This window comes from Myotis daubentonii, chromosome 11, assembly GCF_963259705.1.
Source record: "Myotis daubentonii chromosome 11, mMyoDau2.1, whole genome shotgun sequence".
NCBI classification, from domain to species: Eukaryota; Metazoa; Chordata; class Mammalia; order Chiroptera; family Vespertilionidae; genus Myotis; species Myotis daubentonii.
The window spans coordinates 74,065,365-74,082,462 of record NC_081850.1 but is presented as its reverse complement, the minus strand read 5'-3'; the positions used below and the strand labels follow the sequence as shown (position 1 = coordinate 74,082,462).

At 57.0% G+C, this 17,098-nt stretch overlaps 1 protein-coding gene across 1 annotated transcript in view; it reads right to left on the bottom strand.

The window, feature by feature from the left end:
* Positions 1-489: 489 nt before the first annotated feature.
* Positions 490-17,098, bottom strand: part of NEK6 (NIMA related kinase 6) — a 67,886-nt gene continuing 51,277 nt past the window's right edge. The window contains exons 7-10 of the mRNA XM_059657981.1: positions 16,388-16,495; positions 10,439-10,533; positions 4,678-4,791; positions 490-2,006 (exon numbers count right to left, since the gene is read on the bottom strand). Coding sequence (XP_059513964.1) covers positions 1,896-2,006; positions 4,678-4,791; positions 10,439-10,533; positions 16,388-16,495 — 428 coding nt within the window. The 3' untranslated portion in view covers positions 490-1,895. The remainder of the gene's footprint in view (positions 2,007-4,677; positions 4,792-10,438; positions 10,534-16,387; positions 16,496-17,098) is intronic.

Sequence of the window (17,098 nt, the reverse complement as noted above, 5' to 3'; positions counted from 1 at the left end):
ATTTCCCAAACACTTAGGCCTGGTGACTGGTTGATATTGTACAGTCCTAAAGGCAGAGTGGTTCTGACACACACAGCAAGTTCTGTGTCTGATGCTGATTCCGCAGAGGGAGACACAGGAGGGTCTCGGAACTGTAAGCAGGCTCTTTGCAAAACACCTGTGTCTGGAATCCGAAAAACTTTCTGTGGCCAGCGCTGGGGAGGAGACAGGGCCTTGACTCCCCTCAGAGAGAGCGTGGCTGTGTGAACCGCTCTTGGGCCAGCCTCCCAGGTTAGACTGCCAGGAGTGGGGCAGGGAGAACAGTGGAATTAGTTTAGGGCAGCAGTTTGGCTGATGACTGTCAGAATTATCTGGGAGCTTAAAAAAATGCCGGGATTACTCAGGATGTCTGGGTCCTGAGAAGTTGTGTTTTTAAAGGTGCCTCGAGGAATTGTGCTTCAGTGTAAAGCTGTTTCAAAACTATCCCCGAATCATACGCATTCACACAAGTAACCCCTTCCCCAGTTTTATTTCAAACATAGAGGACACATACAAAGCAAAGGTGGCATCTGAAGAAAATCTCAAACCTGACAGTGTTAACAGTAGGACAGAGGTCACACATGGAAACAGAGCAGCGGCCCAGCCCAAGTCCTTTATCGGGAGCTCGGTCAGGTCAGGATGCATATGGAGGGGCGCCTGTGCTCTGTCTGGAGGGCGGAACTGTCACCAAGTCAGTGGACAACAACTTGGACCATTTGAGGATTAACTTGAGTATAAAGACAAAATTCAATCTATTTCTTTCAGAGTTTGAGTTTTCCTTAAGTTCACATTTATAAATTAGTCTTCACAGTTAATCCTATTTGGGAACAAGAAATAAATACATTTCTAGTTTCCTTGACATAATACAGTTGTACATTAATTCTTGATTTACGTGGTCCATGGACTTGAGTTTTGTGAAAGGGTGAGGGCTGCCATTTTTTGGATCATCTACAATGTGCTAGACAACTTGCATATTTTATTTCAGATTCTGACAGCACCCTGAAGGTAGGTATCATTAGTCCCATTTTACAGATGTGGAAACGAAGGCTCAGAGAGGCTGAGAAACTTGCCCAGGGTCATGATAGGAAGTTACAGAACCAGAACTTAACACAGAGAACAGCCTGAAGGCATGTTTTATATTTATAGCTTTGTATCCCATGCTTCCGTCCCACGGAAAATGCTTAACACTGATCATTAAATGAACTGACAGCACTCCGGCAGGTGATGAAGTGCCTGGCAGAGAGCAGGTGTCAGGAGAGGATGGCTGGGCTGGACTGCAAGGAAGTCATGCCTTTCAAATGCTGTTTGTCTTCTGAAGCTCTGTGCCAGGTGCTGGGTTCTCATCCTCGTTCATCAAGTTATAAACGTGGATAAAAACATTAGGAAAGTCTTCACTCTACTCATTAAAATATTATGTCCACTTTATCCCTTAACAACAGAGTAATTAAACACACAGCTCGACTGAAATGATTCTAAGCGCTAAACGGAACTTGCTACAGCCATTTTCAAAGGCTCACTACAAATCATACAGTCCCGCAATTCTGTTAGCATCAACCTTGACCAAGTCACTGAAGGAATTACCCTAAAGATTCACATTGCAGGGGTGTGTCGTGGCTTGCTGAACCACACACCCTGTTAACAACCCAGCTGAGATTGTTCACAAGTTTAAAGAAAGGACTTTTGAATTTGACCACCGGTAATGTGACCAGTGCCCCTCCCCCAGCTGCTCTGCAGTCAGCATCTGCTGAAAAGCTGGCCCCTGGGGAACCTGCGGGAGCCTCTTGTCTTAGTGGATCTAGGCTACCAGGCAGCCGCTTTGGAGAGAAGACCCATGTAAGGCAGTGGTGCTGGCTCTGACAGGCACGCCGCATCCACGTTCAGGTGCTTGACGTCCACACGTGCATCTGTTTGGCAACCTGGTGCACATATCCAATGTCAGGTCTCTGGTTGGGGTCGGGGTAGATGCACATACTGACCAGCTCTCGTAACTGCAAGGGAGAGGACGGCTTGTGTTAGTCTTAAGAAAGCAGCCTTGCTGAGGCTCTGGCAGCACTGTCTGCATCATGTAGCCCTCAAGGCAGCTAGGGGTGAGCAGTGATGCTAAGAGGCTAAGTGATGGGCACACTGTCACAGCCACTGCGCAGAGCCAGGGCCACTCGAGGCCGTGAAGGCCATGCTTTAAGACCTTGAGAGTGGTTGCCCCAAATAATTTTTGAAGTTTCAACTGTGCACACTGCTAGGCAAATCTGTGTGTGTCTGCTGTCAGTCACGCAGATGCCCGAGCCAGAGGACAAAACTGAAGGCGAGGGCTTATTGATCATAATAAATGCATTAACATGCAGCAGGGCTGCAGTCTGCCCACCCCCTGGCCTCTATTGTGCTCATGAAAGACAGAGCTTTTAATTACACAGACACTGAAGGCTGTGCCCGCCTCGGGGTGGGGGAGGGGCGCCTTGAGCCTCTGATCGCCTCCCTTCTGATAGCCAGAGTGCCAATTATTTTAATGGTAATTAAAATAATGACCTTAAAAAGCCCACATCTTAACTTGCATCCCTGGGCTGACTGCATCCCTCCCTCCCTCCCCCCCATTTAAATACCTGCTGCTGGAGGGGCTGGCTGCCTGTGGGGTCATGGTAGCAGCAGGAGAGGGTGGTCCTAAATAAGAGAGCTCATGTGGACCCTGTGGCCGTGCTCGGGGTGTCTGAGGCGGTCCTGGGGCTGCTGTGCACAACCCACGTCACTCCTGAGGTGTTCGGGGTCAGGCATTTCAAGCATCCCTCTGAGTTGTATGTCACCTTTCTGGGATTCCACTTCTCTCTAAACCCTGGAAGGCCCCGGCAGCTGAGCTGAGCCTGCAGCTGCTGGACACTCCTGGAGACCCAGCATGCCCAGGATGAGATGATACTTTTCGGACCTTTCAGGATTCAGGGCAAGGTTGAACTCTGACAGGTGAAGTACCCAAGAAAACTAGATGAAGGTGACGTTTATGTGACCCCCGTCATTTGTGAGTAGACCATGCAGTTGGCAGTAAGCGCATGTTTGAAAATGTTAGAAATCAGGAGAAACAAAATTAAGTGTCTTTCCATTTCTAAGAGGTGACAGAGCTTCAAAAGTGAGGTGTGCAGGGATTCCAGGGCCAAGAAGCACCCCTCGCTCCCAGACACAGCCTAGAAAGGTGCACATAACTGTGAAAGCCAGGGGCTGGGGAGCAGGAGCTCATGGAGGTGAACTACGGGAGAAGGGGGCTGAGGGCTTTATACAGACTTCATCTGAGCTTCATATCTGGGAGGCAGATTATGGTTCCCATTTATAAATGGGAAACTGAGGCACAGAGAAGTTATGATTTGCTCTGAGTTCTGTGGTTCCAGGCTGCTTGATGGAATTCTAGCATAGAATTCCAAATTGAAAAAGAGGAGAAAAACCAAATACAACTGTTAACTGTAAAGAAATTAACTAGTTTTTCTTGCCAACTCCAACTCCAGAGCACAAGCCCTTCCTCCAAGGGCACACGGAGAACTTGGTAGGCCCCTGAAGCAAAAGCCATGAGAGCACTGAACAGTCGAGGGGCCTGTCCTCCTGGCCCTGGCCCTCCGTCCCCTGGGAGTTTGAAACCAGTGAGCATGGCATCAAGTTCAGAGGCTGGGTTCAAATCCTGCCTCCACCACTTGCAAGTTACATGACCTTGGGCAAGTGACTTAACCTGTGTCTCAGTTTCCTCACTGGTAAAATAGGATGGGGGAGGATCCAATATAGTACATAAATGTGAAATGTCATTATCCTGAGGCAGTGAATGGCCTGTGGTCTTGCAGACTCCCCTTCACCCACTAGTGTTGACCTTGGATAGAAATAATAATGGATCTACTATCATTAACTTTGAACAGAAATGGCAATAATAGTTGGTGCTCACTAAGCATTTACTATGAATCAGGCCCTTTGCTACATCCAAAGGCTACTTTTAATGATGATGGGGTCACTGTCAGCCTGTTGCTAGACTGAGCACATTATGTGCACTGACCCTGTGAGGTAGATTCTAGGATTATCCCATTTTACAGATAAGAAAACAGAGACTCAGAAAAGTTCAGTGTCTCACCCAAGAACAGTATGTAAACCTATGTTTCTGTCTATACCCTCAGCCAAGCTGTGCTGTAAACCTGTCATTTCATCCTCACATTTTATTCATGAAGGTAAATATTAGTCTTATTTTTGAGGTCTGAAACAGGTGAAGATGATGCTCATACAGCCTGATGCAGACCTGTCAGAGTCTGTGTCCCTGGTGAAAATGTTGAAAATAACCCAAGGTGTGACTAGGTCTATGACAGCAAGGAGACCAGTGTGTTTGCTGGGTTTCCTATCACTGGGGCAGCTAAGATCCTGCCACCTCCTGCATCTGGTTCCTACTGCCTGACACCAGGCAGAGCCCTACTCTCAGAGGTGTGCCCACTGCCTCCTCGGGGCTCCTGGTTTCTGTGCCAGTGGGTGGGCCACCAGCCTGCTGTCGGGCCCACACTGGTGTCTTTGAGAGCCCTTCAGTAACAACCATCTATTTTCTCCCTCTGAGTCACTTTCCCAGAAATCTTCCCTCCTCCACCCAAAGTGAACCCAGACTCAAGCCCCCTCCCCACGTGGCTCGCTAGGTCTGGCCCTGGGGCGCGGACTCACCTTCTCGGAGTAATGTTCTCCAGGGAGAGGGGGGTAGTCGCACTGCTCGATCTTCTGGCAGAGCGAGAAGAGGTTCATCTTGTCTCCGTAGAAGGGGCTCTGGAGAGCCGCCATCTGCAGGGGAAGGGTTGGGAGAGGAGTTTTCAGCCTTGGGGTCCAGAGCGGGGTGCGGTCCTCCAGTTCCACTAGAGCGACTGTCCGGCAGGACGTCCACAAAACCCCAAGGAAGCTGGGATTCCACAGACGTGGCCTTTTAACACAATCCTTGGTACATGAGCAAATTAAATGGGACAAAGGTTTCGGAGACAAAACTTTAAAGGCAATCAGCCAAATACTGGGGTCCAGCCGCATGCAGGCCCGCACCCCCGCCTCACGCCTCCGCTTTCAAGGAGCGATGGTGGTCTGCAGGCAGCAGATGGCGAATGGGCCCTGCTCACTGGGATTGGTGTCTGGGCCTGGCAGGTCCTCTCGGTGCCCCGGCCTATATTTTTTTAAGAAGCAATTCCAAAACACCCGTGGGAGGATAGCTACTTACGTAATAAAGTTAGGGGCTGACCTAAGGACAAACATTGAGAGGGGGTGATGAGGCATTTCATTTTCTCCAGCCCACGACAGAGCTGATGTCCGAAGGCCTGGCTGCTTCTGTCTTGGAAGCTGGATGCCCAGACACCAGGGAGGGCAGGCAGGCCGGCCGGCTGCCACCCTGACGCAGGGACCTGGGACAGTGTCCCGGAGGCTCCAGGCTCTGCCGGCGGCCTCCGCTTGCGATCCCCTGCTCTGCTCTCTGCCTGGCCTCTGGTTTCCTTGTCCCTAAAGTGGGAAGAGGCTCCACCTGCAGGGCTGTGGTGAGGCTTGGCTAGCCCAGGAGGCGGTGCCACAGGCTGAGCCGTCACCATCTCTGGTGGGCATCAGCTCCACCCTGCAGGCAGGCACCAGGGGCACTGGGAAGCGGGTCAGGGAACTCCCAGGCCTCACCCTGCTGGAGGGCACCCAGACTCCACCCCACCATTTAGAGCACTGTTGGGGGTGTCTTCAAAGGGGGCACAGGGGAGCCATGGGCAGGCTCCATGAGGCAGCAGCATGGCAGCCCAGCACGGTGCCCGCGGCCCCATCTGCTGATTAATCCATAATGGGATTCAAGTGCTTGTCACTCCCGCTCAGTTGCCTACCGCCAAAAGCCGACCCAACGCCTCCTGCTAATGAAGTGCAGTCGGCTAGTCGTGCCTGCCTGTCTGTCTGGCCCTCGTTCCCTTGGAGGAACCAGGCTGTCAAGGCCCCTCTGCGCAGATGCAGGCGAGGGCTCCTGGGCTCTGGCTGTGGCAGGGCATTGGGAGGTGGGAGGAATCCTCGCTGTCCTTGGGCCTGGAGGTGGCCAGTGCGCCCTATCAGGGAGGGAGCTGGGCTTGTGGGTACCCATTGGTTTTAGCTTCCATCTACCCTCATCCTCTATTCACCCCTGTGAACAGGTCTAGTGACCCCCAAGACCTGGGCCTGCCTCCAGAAGGGCCAGCAGCATCCCTGGCTTTACAAGTGGCCACTGGGGGTGGCAGCAGTGTGGCCTGGAGGTTTGGGGCTTCCTCTGACCCAGGCTCAGGCGTGTGTCCGGGCAGCACCTGTGGGCCTAGAGGTCTGGGCCAGGCCAAGTGCTTCCGAGGGGAGGGGGAGGGGGTTTCAGGGCCAGCCTCACCTCTCTACTCCCGGGACCAGGGGTTTGGGCCCCTCTAAGAGGGCTGGGAGCCCGTCTGGACCGAGACAAGGCTACACAGAGTGAGCAGCCCTGGCACTTGGCAGGGAAGGATGAGAAGGATGAGGGTGCGGAGGCCCTGCCTCCTGCTGGCTCTGCCAGCCTGACCCAGAGCATCCCCCAACGGCATCGCGTGGAGGATGCATTTCCAATAATTAAAATGAGAACCTCGGGCGCAAAGGGTTAATTGGGCAGTTTCTAAAGCACATCTGTTGCCATAGTGGAGAGCAGCTGAGTCTTAGGGGTCACTGGGGTGATCGGGTTGTGGCGCGAGATTAAGATGGATTTTCCTGCAGTGTTTCTGTTCATTGTAAAAAGGACATTTAAGCGTTGGCCCCATTAACATCGGCTCTGGTTTTTCATGTGTCCCACCTACCTGGGAGGAGGGACTTGGTGATGCTTCCAACAAGTCAGTCTGATCTGGAAAAACCTTGCTGTTTGCGATTCCAAAAGGGCCCCAGAAATTGGTGAGGGGCAAGCCCCATACCCAGCATCCCCTCTGATCATTTCTCCCTCCTTCCAGCACCTTCCCTTCACTGTTCGGAAAACTGTCTTGAACAGGGTTAGCAGTGGGCCATGCCAGAGGAGGCTAGTGGCAGCAGCAACCGTGCCCCCCCCCCCCCCCCCCCCCCCCCGCCAGCTGCCAGCCACCGGCCTCCACCGGGATCAGGGCATCGGCAGTGAAGGAACCTCGGGGGCTGCTTGAGGCGCTGGGATTAGACTGATCGCCCTGATGGTACCAGTGACCACCCCTCTGACTGGCCTAAGAGAAGAGGAACTGCTCTTTGGGGCTGAATCTGGCTGCCTCGTTAGAACTGCCAAAGCAATGGCCCTCAGCGCTGCTCCTCAAATGCAGACCCTTTTCTGCCTGGCGTTACTGGGGTGACACATGGCCTGGGAAATGGGAGCGTGTGGGCACTTGCCCCGCTGGGAGGGCTCAGAGGAACTGGTGTGTGTGGTCTGAGATGTCGGGTGTGGGGGAGGGGGGAGAACGGGATCCGACTGCTGAGACTCCCACCCTGTCAGGGACTCAGACACCCCTCTCGTCACCCAGCATCTCCCGAGCACGCCCCAGAGTCTGAACCCAGAAGCCAAGCAGTCTGTAGCCCTGCTCCTCCACGAGGTAGGGGCACCCAGACCATTTTCTGGCTCAGACTAGAATCCCAGAGCAGGATTCCCAACACGGTGCAGCTGATCCCGTCTTTTCCCCACCTGCTTTCTTGCCGGCTCTCAGTACCTCACGGCCCCTGGAGGCAGCGGTAAGGCCCCCCAGCTGAGGATCCTAGGGCCGCCACTGAATGAGCCAATTCCTTCAGCTCCCATGTAGATAAACTCTGCAGAGCCTGGCAGCCCGCTGGGCGCCTCCACGGGGCATGCTGGGTAATGAAAATAAAGCACCAGGCTTTCCAGCTGGGCCGAACTCGGGCATCTCTGCTGGGAGCTCCCACTGCAGACGTCGCTCTGGCTCCTCACAACCCGCTTCCCCCTCACAGGGCTCTGGGAAGAGACCCCTGCATCTCTCTCCATGGAGGCCACGCCTACCCGCGGGCTGGGGAGAAGGGAGAGGCCCAGCTCCAGCCTCCAGGGGGGTGGGCTTTAACAGGCAGCCTGGGGACCAGGGCCCCCCTTGGCCACTTCCTTGCTCTGTGACACCAGGAAATCTCTGAGTCTCAGCTTCCTCCCTTAGAGCGAGGCTGGGAGCATGCTGGGACGATCCTTGCCATTCATTCCAGTGTCCAGGGCAGTGCTGTGGCATTGCCCATGCTGACCTCTTCCACACAGATCCCACTTGGCACCCAGCACTGAGGGCCTGGGCCAAGTGTAGTGCTGTGTGGTGGCTCCTCACTAGCCATGGTCACCATCAGCATCTTAGGTAACCCAGGAGGTCCTCAGTGGACATCTGGCTGCCCAGGTGAAATGGGGTGTGGTGGGCTGCATGTGGCCCCTAAAGAGGTCCTCATCCCAATCCTTGGAGCCGGTGAGTGTGACCTTACATGCAAAAGGGATTCGGTGGGTGTGATTGAATGAATCCCTGGGTGGGATGTTCTCCCAGGTGATCCAGGTGGGCCCTAACCACCCACAAGTGTCCTTATGAGAGGGAGGTGGACGTGGCTACAGGAGGAGGTGTGTCGAGGGAGTGATGGGTCCTGAGCCCAGGAATGTAGGTGGCAGAAGGAACCAGCCTGACGCTTGCCTTTAGTCCAATGAAACTGACTGGACTTCTCCCTGCAGAGCGGTCAGAGTGATTTTATATTCCCGAGGCCATCAACTGTGGCGAGGGTGACGGAAGCCACAGGAAACCCACCAGGGGCTTTGGTTCTTGCCGCCCTCATCGGGCTCGGGAAGGGCAGGCCTGTCCCTGTGAGGGGCAGGTTTTCTCCGGCCCAGTGCCCAGGTGTGCTCCACAGGGGCCACACCGAATCCTCAGACGTGGTCTGCGCAGCTCTGCCAGCTGGTGCCCCTGGAACCCACCAGGCGGTAGCGGGAGCTCCAGCCGTGTCTGCGGGATGTTTCCTTCCAATTACCAAGCCCTGGGCTCAGACGCGTCTCCCTCCCTGTCTGCTGGGAAAACATCAGCTTCGGAGAGTGGGTCTGGGGGAGTGGGGAGGCAGCCCAGGGCAGCGCCCTTGGCCAACTGTCACTCCCAGAAGGGCTGGCCACGTCAGCCACTAAAGTCCCCCTCTGTGCACGGCCCAGGGCCATTCGCTTGAGATCAGTCCTGCTGTCCCTGAATACGTCAGTGCCCACAGGCCTTGCCTGATTGATTTCATCGACTTCCTACTGCTGCTATGTCCCTCCCAGGCTACAAGTCGCGTGGCCCCACACAGCCAACAAATGAACCAACCCGGTGAACCAGAGCCTCCGTGCGGGAACCACTGACATGGCCACTGCCTCCTTAGACGTGTTGAGGTGCCCAAGACAAGGACTCGAAGGGCTGCCTGGCCGGGGAGACTGGATGGGCTCCGGCTGCGGCTGCCTCTAGGGCAGTGATGGCGAACCTATGACACGCGTGTCAGAGGTGGCATGCGAACTCATTTTTTTGGTTGATTTTTCTTTGTTAAATGGCATTTAAATATATAAAATATCAAAAATATAAGTCTTTGTTTTACTATGGTTGCAAATACCAAAAAAATTCTCTATGTGACACAGCACCAGAATTAAGTTAGGGTTTTTAAAAATCCTGACACACCGAGCTCAAAAGGTTCGCCATCACTGTCCTAGGAGCTGAGACAAAGGCCCAGGCAGGGAGCAGGGCTGCTCTCCAGGGGGAGGCTTGGTGGGAGCACAGGGGCTGTGCGCCCATCCCACCCTGCTCTGCCTGCCTGTCGGTTTATGTTTGGAGACCCTCACAGTTCACAGAGGCAAGACACAGCTTATGGAAATCCCAAATGCAGAATGGAAAGATCAGGGGCCAGCCATCTGGACCAGGGACAGTGTCTATGAGGGCAGGACAGAGCTGCACCCTCCACGGGGACAGAAGCTGAGCTCACTCAGGTGTCCACTGGCCAAAGCAAAAAGGGAAACGTGATCGGCGGCAGCCCGCCAACTGCAGGCCCTGCCTCAGGTCAGGCCTGCCCTCCAGTGCCCAGGGGCACCTCCGAGCCAGGTGCCACTCACGCCTCACAAGGAGGGCCATGGTGATGGAGATGAGAGAGGTGCAGGGTCCTGGTGCGCACCCAGACTTTGGCCAGGAGGACCTGAGGTCAAAGCTCAGTTCTCGTCAACCCCCCAATGGCCCCAGGGCAACTTAGCCCCCCACCTGCTTCAGTTGCCCCGTATAAAATGAGGTCACACCTTGCACATGTGTGCACATGCACATGCACATACACACACACCACACACATTCAAAATGGTATCCCCTGGTCCTCCATCCAGGACGGCCACCAGATCTGGGAATGGACCCAGATGCCACAGGCGGCTGCCACCCATCCCTGGGTTCCCACTGAGCTGGTGGGGTGCACCCTGCCCCGGCTGGATGCCCACCACGAATGCCCTGCCAAATGTCGCTGAGCTCACCTCATATAGCAAACAGCCCAGGGACCAGATGTCGGACTTGAAGTTGTATCCGTTCTCGTGGATCCTCTCGGGTGACATGTAGTATGGCGTCCCCACTGAAACACAGCAAGGGGCGGGTGCTTATTCTTTGTGCAGAGCACGGGGGAGGGGGAGGAGGGCAAGGGCGGGGAGAGGCCTGGGCTCCATCTCACAGGGACCCTGGGCTGTGCCTCTCCCTCCTCTGTCCCCTTGGCTTTCCAATGAGAGGGCTGGGCCAGATGCTCTGCCTTCGTCTGTGAGTCTTAAGGCTGGAGTGCTCTGCTTCATCAAAGGGACCCTCAGCTTGTTTCAGGGTGCACACAGCTGCCGGGGTGAACACCGCCCCTCCTGTTTCCAGGGGCCCCTTGGGAATGTCTGTAAAACCCGATTTTTATACTGACAAGTCCTCAAACATTCTGAAGCATAATAAAAAAATTGCATGAGTTTTCAAGATAAAGATGAGAGACTTCAAAGACGCTCCACGCTTACAGCGGGCCCTGGAAGATGGGTCCCCAAGCCCCAGGGAGCAGTGACTGGGGAAGAGTGGGAGAAGCTGGCGAGAGGAGGTGCCCCGAAGGCCACATGGACAGCCCTCGTCCCGCCCCAGGGGGTCCTCTGCGGGCACTTGGGCAGGAAGAGCAGCAGCACAGGCTGACAGGGATGCTCAGACGCACAGCCAACAGCAGGTCTCAAATCCCCTTCCAGCAACATCCCCCTCAGACCAGCCAGCCCGAGCCACCCTCTCTCCTCACAGTGGGGGCCCGGCTCTGCATATGAAAGAGGCGCCTGAGAAACCCTGACCTTCCTGCCTCTGTACCGAGAACGCCCAGATTTCAAACCCGGCCAGGTATCAGAGAACCGGGGACCTCAAAGCGGAGGCTGATTAAAGGGGCCCCGCTTCCCGAGCTGCGCCTGTCAAAACAAACTTGGCCGTGGTTTGAAACACGGTGTCTGAAACATGTTCATTAGCTATGAAAAAGGCGAAGACTCCACATGGAGGAAGGCTGGTGGCTGCGGCTGCACGGCTTCCCTACACGGAGTGGGAATGGCTGGAGGAATGTGGCGTCACCGGCATCCATCGTCCAGGCAGGACGGGGCCGCGCCTGGGCTGGACGGCACGGCTGGGGGGAGGGCGGACTGGGCGCTGCACCCCACGGGCCTGACCCGCTCCCGCCGCTCCCCAGCAGAGCTGAACTGCTCCTAGCCTGGGTGTCGCCACCAGTGAAATGCAGAGGCCGAGCTCATGGTGCCGGGGTCCCTCCCCCACCCTTTGGAGCCCTGGTTTCCCATGTGGAATGTGGGGATAGAGCAACCAGCAGGTTGAGGGGTTCGGGGAAGGCCCGGCTGCCCAGACGCTGAGAGGGAGAGGATGGCGAGAGCAGGGCAAGAGCCAAGGAGGTTCTGGAGCCCGAACAGCAGGTTCCTTGGTGTTGGGCAGTGTGAGCTGCACTGGCCCCTCTGTGCTCCACCCCCAGCATCCCACCAGGCCCCATATCCTGAGGTGTCCCCTCCCCCTTGTCGCTCTCTCCCCTGCCAGCATTCGCCTGGACAACTAACTGGCTTGGTCCCTCCTGTCCTGCCCATTCCCACCTACCCTTCCCACCAAAGCAGGAGCCATGGCCCCCATGCCCAGCTGGCTCCTTGTCCCGCACAGGAGAAAGGCCAGACTCTCCACAGCAACACATGTACACACGCACGCACGCACACGCACATGCACACACAGGCACACCCCCACCAGGCTCCTCTGTGTCACCGCGTATTATCACGTCCTCCTTAAATGAATTACCAGCTGACCCCAAGCCGAGCTACACATCGCTCTCAGGAGGCAGCGACCTTGGAAAGTCACTCTGCTGTTAGCAGCATTGACTTGACTTTACATTGTTTGCATTCGTACGAGTACCTGCCTATTTCTAGTCCCCACACTGAGGATTGCGGGTGCAACTCTTGGAGTCCACACAGCAGAGTGTGTTCCCAGGTACTGGGGTCTCACCCACTGACTCAGGGAGTCGGGTGGGGAACAGGTATGACCTCATCTCATCCTCGCCCCCCTGACTTCTTCATTTGATCACCTGCTCTGTGGCGACTCCCACGCCCAGTGCCTGGCGTGCTCAACGAGGCCAGACCTGGGCTGTACTGGTTGGAACCGTGCTTGGTTCTTGGTGAAGCCTCTAAATGCATTTCCATCCCAGCCTGTCAGTCCAGAGGGCGGGGCCTTCCCGTGAGTGGCAGGGCCTGGCACAAACCCTTCTGCAGGGAATGAGTGAACAGACACAGGTGCAGCTGGCATCCTAGGCCTGATCAATTCTGCACTTGCAGTCCCGAGACCCCCTCCCCTCCCCTCTCTGCCATCAGTTTGTCTTGCTGTAACCCTAAAAACGTCAGGGACACGGCAGACAAGGCAGGCACCACTGGCCAGATAAGTGTGACCTCCCATGACCTACTCAGGTGTCAGCACTCAGAACTGGGATTTACCTGCTGAAGCGCATTTTCTAGGCCAACTGTTCCCAGGTGTCCCGGGCTGCTGGGCTGGGAGGGAGGGCTCTTAACCACACTGACACGGTCCCTCGGGGAACCTGGCTGGGAGGACCGTCTACCCACTTGGCACATGTTCCACAGGGCCCACCTGATGCCAGCAGGGGCACACCCGTGGGAGTGCTGGCACGCCACAAGGAAGGAGGCTCCACCCGCTTCCCTGTGGCCAGGACAAGCCCAGGTCCTGCACGCCCAGCTGTGATGGGCTTCTCCCCGGAGTCTGGGCACTCGGTGCCCTGGTGTCCCTGCACCCAGAGCTCCTCAGGACCCAAGCCCACGTCCCAGCACCCGGGCTTGTGCCTGGAGAGGAACCGGCACCCTGAGGGCTCCAGTACCCATTCCCTTCTCCGAGCCTCCGTTTCCTCCTCTGTCAAATGGAGAGAATAAGCCTCGGTGGGATGATTTTTGAGAAGCAAATGCCTTTTCAAGCAGCTGGTAAGCCTTGCCTTCTCTGTTGACTCACCTCTTGGGTGAGTTCAGTGACTACACAAAATTGAAATGAAGGGCAGGCCTGGGAGGGGCCGAGGCAGTCCCATGGCCCCTGGTTTCCATGGGGAGCTCAGCGCTGTGCCTGCACACAGTGGGCCTTCAGAAGACGGTTCCACCTGGCCCCATACCACGCCATCCTGGGGCTGACTGTGTCTGTCCCTCACCAGTCTGGGGGCCCCTGAACAGGGAAGACTGCCTAACCTCATGTCCTCTACCCATGAGGGGAGGGAGAAGGAAGAAATGTGTGCCCTGCAGCCAGGTCAGGGCTGGCAGCCTGGGAAAGCCAGCAGGTCCTGACCCCTCTACCTGATGGGCAGGTTACTCCTGACCGGACTGAGAGGTGGTGTGAGGCCCTGCCGGGCGCTGGGTGTGAGCCGGCCTCCATCCCACCCTGACTCCAGCCCCAGGCCGCCCTGTCACGGCTGCTGAGAAGCAGGGCCTGCTCTCCCAGCCCCACAATTTGTCTTGCAGCTGCCGCCGTTGCTCGGAGCGAGACACTTGCTTGTAGCTTGTGAGCTGTGTATAGGCAAATCTTTCATTTTTCTTTCATTACGCCGGCGTGTACTGTCACTTAATTTTTATGTATGCAATCCTTCCTGACAAATATGATCTGCTGCCTGGTAATTCGTCTGACGCTCATTCTGTTCCTCGCTCTAATTACGGCTCCTATGCCTGACACCCAGGCAGCCGCTCTGCCACCGCTGGGTACCGCACCTGTCAGCCCGGCCATGGCATGACTAATGCCCTTTCATGCCAGCCTCGTGTTAGCAAATACAGAGGCGGGGAGGGGGTTGGGGAAGGGAGCGGCAGGGGGAAATGGGATTTGCATAAACCCTGCCAATGGGTCTGCAGCTCAGGAGAGGAGGTGGTTGCCAGGGCAACGTGGCTGCCACCACAGCAGCCCACATAGTAGGTGCGCACAGATGCATAATTCATACCCCTGCATCCTTCCTGGTCATGAGCCGATGGCAATGACTTCAACCTCTCCCAACTAACGGGTGTGCAAGCCTCAGACCGCCGCTTGCGGAATCTCTCGGGGGAAGGTCTTTCTCCTGCATCTTGGAGACTTCAGGTCCGGGGCTTTGGCTCTGCGCTGCCCCCTCTGTTCTGGGGCCACGACCCCAGGAGGTCAGCTCCCACCCACCACGCCCAGCAGCCGCTGGCTAGGAGGCCTCAGGAAGAGCTGGGCTTGCGGGGGCGGCCTTTACCCGAGTCCCAATTCCTTCTCATTAATATAATAAGCACAGCAGTCAAGTCGATAAGCCCGTGCTGTCGCTGAGCCCGTCGTATTCCTGCCCGTTCCTAATGATGTGATCTTAACCGGCTCCGACGAGCACCGCAGCCTCTCCCCAGCGGGACGGAGCAGGGCTGGGCCTGACCGAGGGCACGGGAGCCAGTGGCGTTCACTCTTCCCTCTGACGGTGTCGCCTGGGTTTCTGGCCTTTCGAAGCTCTAAAACCAGAGACCTGCACAGTCCCAAACCGACAGACACTGATTTTCACAGAGGGTCCGAGGGGCCCGGGAGCAGTGGGTGGCTGAGCTCTGGGGAAGCCCGAGCATAGTCCACACCCCCCGCCCCCCCGCCCCAGCCCCCCGCCCCGGTGGAGGATGCGTGGGCTGGGCTGGGACTCGAGCTCCGGGATTTCAGGCTCCTCGCTGGCTATTTGAGGCCTGAACGGAGTGTCACAGACTCATGGGATGCGGGTTCGTTCCTTCTTGAGCTAACGGAAGACCAGTAACGTGCCGGGCATCCTCCAGGGTGAGATGGAGCTGAGTTTCACCCCCCCACACATGCACATACACACTCACATGTGCACAGACACACACTGGCATGCACACACACACACTCACACGCTCTCACCCCTATAAGCAGCTCAGAGCTGCTGCTCGCGAGGGCTAGCACCTTTCTCCTGATGGCGCGCTGCACGGAGCGCCCGGAAGCCGTCGGGGCTGCACGAACAGGGAGTTTCCACTCGGAAAGTGTCTTCCAGAAGCACCCCGTCCCCGGAGGCTGCGTGCACGCCTGGCCTGCGCAGGCCCCCAGGTCGGAGCCTGGGAGACCTTCCTCTGCCAACCACCCCAAAGGGCCGGGAACTGGCTCCGGGAGAGGGGGACGCCTGCCCGACTGAAACGTCCCCCTTTGCCTGGTTTAACGCCGAGACGCCTTGTGGTAACACATGGGGGCTTTGCTGGCTGCTCCATTGCGGTCAAATGTAAAATCCCGCTCCGCCTCTGTTCCAGGTTTCCCATGCAGTTACGTAGCCGGCATATGGGTTCTGAAGCTCAACACTTCACGTGACCCGAAACACACACCCGACCCAGTCTCTCTCCCTTGCCCCCCAGGGCTTGGCACCCCACACTCCTGGGATGGTGCTTGCCCACTGAGCTTGGCATTCAAGGCCCCACTGCCTTCCTTGCCCCCCCCCCCCCCCCCTGAGCTCCAGCTCACCCAGTTCCTATTCACTCCTCAGGGTCCAGCCACAGGGCCACCTCCTCCCGGGGCACTCAGCCCCCACAGCTTCAAAACTGCCCGTTCCAAGGACAAAGACTGGACACGGCTCGAATGCCCCCGGCAGGAGGAAAGGACCGCGTGCGGCGCACCCGGAGGTGGGACGCTCCGTGGCAACGAGAAAGACGGGGTGGCTACCCGGTGCCACCGCAGAGCCGCGGCTCCCCAGTCCCACTGGGCTCAGTCATCCTTTCCTGGACGGAGGCCCAGCCAGGACCCCGAGTCTGGGCTTGCTCCCTCTGGGTCACCGTCCTGAAGAGCGAGTAACGTGTGGGGTTCAGTAAGGCACTTTCCGCGCTGACTCTCCCCAAAGGCACTGTGGGAGATGGTCCACATCTCCCCCACGGTCGCGGTCGCGGTCACGGTCGCGGGGCTGCTGGGGCCCGGGCCGGCCCCCTTACCTAGGGAGTGGGCCGCGGTGGTCTCGGAGCTGAAGAAGCGGCCCAGGCCGAGGTCCCCCAGCTTCACGACGCCCGTGGCCGTGATGAACACGTTGGCAGGCTTGATGTCTGCAGGGGAAGGAGAGGGGGCTGCTGTGGCGTCAGGGGGCAGAGCGGGAGGAGGTCGGGGTGGGGGACCCAGCCCGCTGTCCTGCTCCCTCTGCGCCAGCCCAGCTCTGCCCGGCTGTGGGCCCTGGAGATGCAGCCTCATTGTCCTCACCTGTGGGTGGGCCTAACTATTTACTCCACCGGCTGCGGTGAGGCCTAGGAGGGCAGGGATCTTTGTGCTGCTGTCCTTTCTAAAAGCTCCATCCTTGCGCCTAGAATGGCGTCCGGCACATGGCAGGTACCGTGCAGGAGAACGGATGTAACAGCGAGCAAGTGCTCAGTGAGGCTGCTCGCGCCGTTCTCGGGCAGTGCCACGGACGCTGGAACCCCGGTGGGATGAGTGAGGGAGGGATCAGCGAAGGCACCTGTGTGAGGCACCAGCGCAGGAGGACGCCGGCTTCAGGAAACACTCCTTTGTGGATCTCATTTCCTTTGCCCGGCCGACTCCCTCCAAGACAGTGGTTCTCAACCTGTGGGTTGCGACCCCTTTGGCGGTCGAAGGACCCTTTCACAGGGGTCGCCTAAATCCACCCTGCATATCAGATATTTACATGACGATTCATA